The sequence below is a fragment of the Helianthus annuus genome, chromosome 4 (genome assembly GCF_002127325.2).
Source record: "Helianthus annuus cultivar XRQ/B chromosome 4, HanXRQr2.0-SUNRISE, whole genome shotgun sequence".
NCBI lineage: Eukaryota > Viridiplantae > Streptophyta > Magnoliopsida > Asterales > Asteraceae > Helianthus > Helianthus annuus.
The window spans coordinates 77,694,737-77,702,249 of NC_035436.2; the positions used below are offsets into that span (position 1 = coordinate 77,694,737).

The following is a 7,513-nucleotide window of genomic DNA, read 5'->3' on the forward strand; positions in this document are numbered from 1 at the left end:
CCTTAAATATCTGTTTGTAATTTGGAAAAAAGCTTAACTCCGTTAAGTTTTTTTAACGGAGGACCATTGTAGGAAAAATAGGTGAAAGGTGGGACTTGTGGGGGGATATTCTGAGGTGAGATTATTAATGGCCAATAAGGTCTAAGTGGGATTATTACATGCCAATTCCCCAATTTGAAAAGACACGTGAATCATAAATTGCATAATACATAAATTGCAAAAAGAAACAACTAAATTTAAATACTTCTTATATTTCGCCTTAATCATATTACGCATTTCTTCATGTTCGGCTCGTGTGTTGGGATTCATGTGGCTTGTGTTGATAAAGAGTAATTTCTTTTCTTTTAGTTTAAGGAAAGTGTTCATTTGAGTTTTGAAAGTTGTATACATTTTTTATTTAAGCTTTATCAACTTGGTTAACTCCTCAAAAAGCTCGGTTTTGTTTTTCTCCGTAGATGGTTTTGCCTTAGCTTTATGTTTCACATTCTCTTTAGCCTTGTTCCTACCTATTGGACGGGTTGGCAATTCAACATCACCATTAAGAGGGATTTCGTCGTTGACATTGAAATGAGTATTTTGTGCGTCAGAAATACTTGTGGTGTAGTTCCCCGTACTAGTTGTCTTTGTTCGTTTTGATGCTTATGTACCTTATATCTTGACTGGTGGCACCCACTTTGGGCACTTCATAATGTTCCAAACATGCTCATATGGGAACGGTTGCTTATTTTCTTTATCGGGTATGTACTCCGCCCTAGCCAATGTCATGATTTGGTCATCAGATATCCCACTTTTCCAATTCGAGCTTATGCGTATATATAGCTCATTAAATGTGTTGACCTTAGACTTGATCATATGCCAATGTATCCTTAAGTTGTGCTCGTCCCTAACATTAACATTTTCCCCTTGCATGAAACACTCTTCTACTTGCTTCCAAAACGCAGTGGACTTTTGGTTGTTCCCTACAATCAGATCTTGGGATATATGTATAAGACCTTTTGCAAGTTGAATCTCTGTGGTCCATTTTAAACGTTTAACCGGTGACGTATTCACCGTTTTGCTCTTCTTTTTAGCCGTTTTGAGATGTGGGGAAGGAGATTCATCAACATTAAAGCTTTGTGGTGTTATTGGTGATGTGTCATTGGTTGTCAAGGCATGAAATTTCAAATTGGGCTTGTTGAAACTGTTGGAATTGTTGAAAATGTTGAAAGGTGGGATTTTGAAAGCCGACATTTGAAAACATTGTGTTCGGTTGAAATTGCGAGAAACCAACATTTGAAAACGTTGTGTTCGGTTAAAATTGTTACGAGGGTGGATTCCCATAGTTTGGAAAAAGTGGGTTCTTTTGAAATTGGTTTTGGATTTGGTTTCTGTTTGGGTTATCTTTTGGGTTACCGACATTTAACAATTGAGTAATAGAGGTTGGTCCAGGTTCGGGTTCATGATTTTGAAGGAGGAAATTGGAAAGAATTTTAATTTAAGTGGAATTTTTGGTGCGGTAAAATGTAAGTTCTATGATTCTATTTATAATGGTTAGAAAATATTATTATTGTTATTGCTTTTAAATAATATTACCGTTTACATTTAAATTATTACCGTTTATTCTTGAAAAAGAAAAGAAAGTTACCGAGTTAGACCGTTGTTTGTTAGTTGTGGAGAAAAAAAGAATACATTAAGTATTTTATATTAATTATCAGACCAAATCCAATGCAATGCATTTGAGGTGTATTTGTGACATGAATGATGGGTTGAAGGAGAGAGAGGGTAGAAAAGTTCTTGATTAAGTGCATGCATATGAATTTGTAGAGAGAAAAATGAGATTTGTGACTAGTGATGTCTTAAATGAAGAGAGAGGGGGGGGGGGGGAAGAGAGTGAATAGTGAGATGATGTAACAATCTTTTTTGTAAGAATTTTAATCTTGCATTGGAGTTTGTTTCATTTTTTTTGAACGGCCAACAAAATTTTATTCAATCAACTAGCAAGATGCTAGACACCAAATATACATCATAGTTTCACCACAATAAACCGCCAAAACAGTCAAAACCAAATATCACATTGCAATCCTAAAATTTCTCCACTCGTTCCATATCCATTCAAGTGATTTCGACCGATACTTTATCCAAAGAAAACTCATCGATTTTGATTCTTCCACCACCTTAGAGATATTTGGATATTCGTTTCCAAAAATTACCTCATTCCTCATCTTCCAAATGCTCCAAATAACGACCTGGAAAATAGCACTAAATACTTTCTTTTTCTTTTTGGAACCTACCACAGCAACATGTGCATCCAGGAGATCTTTGAGACTGAAGGCAATTACTGGAGGAATTTTGCACCATTGTGCAATTACTAGCCAAATAACTTGAGCAAAATGACAAGCCATAAAGATATGATCGCACGTTTCGTCATACTCACCGCAGAAAGGACAACTCGGATCCCCAATATCGATGTTCCTAGCTACCATGGCTGCCCGAGTAGGGAGCCTCTCCATAATCGCCCGCCAAGAGACTATCCCAACCTTTTTTGGAACAAAATTATTCCAAAAAAATGAATATGCAGGAGCCGATCTACCATATATTGCTGCAATGTCTTTGATGCTTGCCACCGAGAATTCACCCGTCGGATTTAAACCCCACAACCACCAATCCGCACCCGCCCTATAATTGACGCCACATAGAAGTGCCGACATATTGTGAATCTCCAATACTTCCTCCGAACTCAAATCAGGCCTGCTCCAAGCCCAATTAAAGTTCAGCCCATTAACGCCCCAAGATAGCCGATCCGAAATGCAACAGGATTTTTCTTGTTCGATCGCAAACAACAGTGGAAAAGAGACGTAAAGGGGCTGATTTCCAACCCAAAAATCCAGCCTGAATGCTGCAGTTGAGCCGCCACCCACATTACACCTTATTAAATCATGGATATTGACGCCTATATGATTTAGATGCTCTTGAATCCCAACTATTTGCTTCCAAGGTCTTGCAATCGAAACCTTCGCTGGTATTGACGCCCAAGATCGATTGTTATGATGTATAGCCCAAACGACCCTTCTCCATAATCCGTTTTTATCGGTCTTGAATCTCCACCACCATTTCGATAACATAGCCAAATTGGCGTCACAGAGTGAGCCAAAACCCAACCCACCATATTCAATTGGAGCTGTAACATTTTCCCATGCCATCCAACTCATGCTAGAATTTCCATCCGACCCGCCCCAAAAGAAAACTCTCCTAAGTCTTTCCAAAATATCCAAGACTTTCGCCGGTGCTTTGTACAACGAGAAAAAATACGTCGGTAAAGAGTTTAAAACCGACTTAAGTAAGGTAATTCTTCCACCGTATGATAAATGTTTCGCCTTCCATAGTGACAATCGGGACTTGAAAACTTCAATAACCGGCCTCCAATTACGTATGAGGTTCATATTTGCTCCAACAACCAAACCCAAATGTTTAAATGGAAAAGATCCTTTACTACAACTCAGAAGATCCGCCCATTATTGCACGGCCTCGTCATTCACTCCTACACCAAATAAAGTACACTTGGAGAGGTTTACTTTAGCTTAGAAGCGAGGTAAAAACATCTCAAAATTCTGTGAATAGTGAGAATATTTTCACAATTCCATTCCCCGACAAAAACCACATCGTCGGCATAGATGAGATGAGTAAGAACTGGACCGGAGTTGGTACACCTTAGGCCTCTAAAAATGCCTTCTGAAGCGGCCTTCTTCATAATACCAGATAAGGCTTCCATGGCAATCACAAACAGAAAGGGGGAAAGGGGGTCTCCTTGTCGCAGCCCACATGTACACTCAAACTCCCTAGTCGGAGATCCATTTAGCAACACGAAGATTTAGCCGATACAAGGGTCGCCAAGATCCAATTCCTCCATCGAACCGAGAAGTTCGTATGCTCCATAATCGAATTCAGAAACTTCTAGTTTAGAGAGTCATAGGCCTTATTAATGTCCACTTTAAAAATCATACCTGACTTTTTAGACTTCTTCAACCATGCAATAACTTCATTTAAAATGAGGGATCCATCTGTGATGTTTCTACCCGCCAAGAAGGCTGATTGTTCCTCCGATATTAACTTCCCAATGACCTTCCTAAGACGGTTAACCAGAACTTTCGAAATAGCTTTGTTAACCACCCCGATCAAACTAATGGGCCTGAAGTTTGATGGGGTAGACGGGTCTTTCACTTTTGGAATCAGAGCGAGGAATGAAGATGTACAGCACTTACTGATAGACCCCTTGTCGAAAAATTCCTGGAAGAGCCTCATGAAATCAGCTTGAAAAAAATCCCAGTTCCTTTTAATGAATTTAAAATTGAACCCATCTGGTCCCGGCGCACGATCCCCAACGCTACCCCAAATTGCATCCTTAATTTCTGATGCCGTGAATGGTGCAATAAGCTGATCAGCTTCCTCGTCTGAAAGGGCAGCCACGTTTTGACAGATTGTCTTTGGTCTAGACGACATTGGCTCCACATATTGCATAGAAAAAAATTCGAAAAAATGTTCTTTAATCTCCACCGGATTCATGACCCACACTCCATCGATCATGATTCCATTAATACGATTATTACTAATGTTAGAATTAATCACATTATGGTAAAATGCCGAATTCTCATCAACTTCAAGAGCCCACCTAGCTCGGGATTTCTAACGAGCGTCCAACTGTTTCCTTCGGTCCACCTCCATAACAGAATTAATACATTCAGACCTTTCATTCAGCTCGCTAACTAGTAATTCCCTCTCCTCGGCTAGATTTTCTAGGAAACGTACATGGTTCTTTTTTGCCTCGTAAACCCCATCAGATTGTTCCTTTTCTCTCTTCAACCAAGCCTTAATGTTATTCTTTAGCCCACGCAGTTTAACGGCCAAAGCCATGTCGGCTGGCCCGTTAAAAACAAAGGACAGACAACATTTTTTGACCATATCCAAGAAACCGGGGATCTCTAGCCAAGAATTAAAGCATCTGAACGGGATATGACCGAAATCTGATGGTAAGGTAGAGAGTAATATTGGTCTATGATCCGATGCCATCGGCCATTTCTCCAAGAAACCCAAACAAACAAGGAACCATTCTAACTTACTTAATTCGACCCCATTATCGGAGATATATGTAAACCTTCCGCCACCCATTTGATACTCACTAAGACCCGCGAATAGGATGAAATGATTAAACGCCTCTGCATTAGCTGAAGAGAACTCCGAATTAAGGCGTTCCGAAGCGTCTCTAACCTCATTGAAGTCCCCCATGAATACCCACAGCCCTTGTATAGCGTTTTTAATACCAATCAGGTTAGACCAAATATTCCTTCGAATCGATGCATCATTCGAAGCATAAACATTCACCAAATTAATCCTATCACCTGAATGCACCAAAGTGCCAGACAACATTAAAAAGTACCGATCTTTAATCACACCATCACACGAGAACATAGCAGGATTCCACAGACACGCCAACCCCCCGGAACGACCCTGAGCTTCGACAACTTCCACGCTATACGCTGATCGACCCCAAAAACCATTGAAAGTAAAATTCACTGACACCCCCAATTTAGTTTCTTGAATAGCTAAGAAATGGACCATGTACGTAGTTTTAATGCCCCTGACCCAATCGACCTTTCGGGAATCCCGAACCCCCCTAAGATTTACCAGAAAGAAAATTCATTGTAAACGAGAAGAAACACCTTCACCTTGGATGAGAACTTTAGTCGCATTTTCAAGCCCACTCAGATTAATCCCCACTTTTGAGCCAACTGATGCCGTATTGTGGACTTCCTCATCAATGCCTGGATCAAGGACACCGGGATCCGGTATTCTCGCTTCACCGGACTTTTGTTGCTCGATCGAAGATTGGCGAGGAGCATCATCTATTTGTTCTTGATTTGGCTCCGCCAAACGATGAGATTCGAAACCTCCAGAAGCACCGTTGATAACCCCACTATTGACTGCAGGTGAATTAAGGTCAATAGTAGTCCCATCGGAGTCCAGATTTTGTTTAAAATTTCTAAAAGGTGGGCCCTGCATAGAATCAGCCGAAGGCGGACTACGAAAAGCTCTGGGCCTCTTACCAAGCCCAGTTAGTGGGGTTGGGCCATCCTGAAGAATTCGGTCCACAAGAGAGTTCTCTCTCTCTCCTCCAAAAATTGCGGCTCACCAACAGTATTTTTAGCCATTAATTCGTCCGGCCCCACATCATAATTAATTTTCCCATGTGTGTAATCTTCCCCATGCAAATCCTGGGATTCACGTACAGAGACCCGAACAGCCTCACCCTCAGTATCCAACCTTTCGTCTTCCACCCTTACGAATTCCGAAGCATTAGCTGAACCCGACTCCGGTGTATTCTTCGCCGGAAATTCTATATTTCGATCTGATATAGGTAGATTATTATCCGGTTGCCTAATTTCACCTTCCTCAAACTCATCAAACATTTGATCCTCACAGTTGTCTTCACCATCGCTAGAGCCTTTATCTGATGTATCATCCGGATTATCCCCCTCGTCAACCGACTAAAAATCCCCGTCAAGGACTGGATTCCAAACAATGGCATCCTCAGAAACCAAGATTACGGACCTTCTTTCCTGCCAATTTATGACCATAGATTCCTCGATACGTTTCCCAGGAGGAACCAGCACCAGGACCGTACAATCAGAATTTTGGGATCCAAGCCAGGAAAAGGATGACTCTTCGACAACTCGCCCAAAGAGACCACCGACTTGGTCAAATAATGAACTATCTCTGAGATGGATCGGAATACCCGTAATGCGTAAAGATACTGTACGATCCAACGGAAGATCGTCACCTTTGCATACATGAAAATGGCTAAAAACATTAGCCAAACAATCCGAGTGGTTTGCCATGACTTCCTCCACTATACCAGGATTACCAAGGGTGAGCAAGACGCTGAGTCCCCCAATGTAGGATAACCCATAATCATCCAACCCATCGTTACTCAGGAGATGGTTCAATTTGTTGAGAGAACTAAGGTCTTTAACAATACCATGAATAGACCTACCCATGCAATGCAAAGGATATTTGGATCCTTTGTTGGTAGTAGAGATAGTCTTAGCACCCAGGTTAGGAACATTTGTACCATTTTGGAACAAGCTTGCGAAGGACTGTCCCTCCCTAACCTCCGCACCCCGAAAAACAAGACCAGAATTCCGTTGGTTCGAATTCGAAGCTTCCTTTGGCCTCCAAGTTTTTTCACCGACAAACTTAGATGTGTAAATAAACTTTTTATGGTTCTTATCATATTTAGCCAAGGCCACCGATACTTTGGCTTCAAAAATCTTCACAGAGTTCATCTCCGCTAATGTTGCATTCACGTTTTCTACACCCACGTAGCAGACGAATCCAAAGCTATTCCCCCCTTATCCTTCTTACGGGCCTATAAGCATCCGATATGTAGCCATATGGCTGAAAGGCACGCCATAAGACCATCTTTGTCGTTTGGTCTTGCAAATTCTGCACTATGAATGTCATCTCCACGCCGTTTCTTCGG

General features: G+C 41.2%; 2 protein-coding genes across 2 annotated transcripts; both read right to left on the minus strand.

The window, feature by feature from the left end:
• Window positions 1–648: 648 nt before the first annotated feature.
• On the minus strand, window positions 649–1,230 carry LOC110906540. The gene has a single exon (XM_022151657.1). It carries the CDS (start codon window positions 1,228–1,230, stop codon window positions 649–651), a length of 582 nt encoding a protein of 193 aa, XP_022007349.1.
• Window positions 1,231–4,659: 3,429 nt separating this feature from the next.
• On the minus strand, window positions 4,660–5,592 carry LOC110906539. Its single transcript, XM_022151656.1, has one exon. The coding sequence runs from the start codon at window positions 5,590–5,592 to the stop codon at window positions 4,660–4,662; it is 933 nt and encodes a 310-aa protein (XP_022007348.1).
• Window positions 5,593–7,513: the final 1,921 nt, after the last annotated feature.

Coding starts and splice junctions, on each gene's coding strand:
- LOC110906539 (XM_022151656.1), bottom strand. CDS start 5,592: ATGGTCCATTTCTTAGCTATTCAAGAAACTAAATTGGGGGTGTCAGTG.
- LOC110906540 (XM_022151657.1), bottom strand. CDS start 1,230: ATGTCGGCTTTCAAAATCCCACCTTTCAACATTTTCAACAATTCCAAC.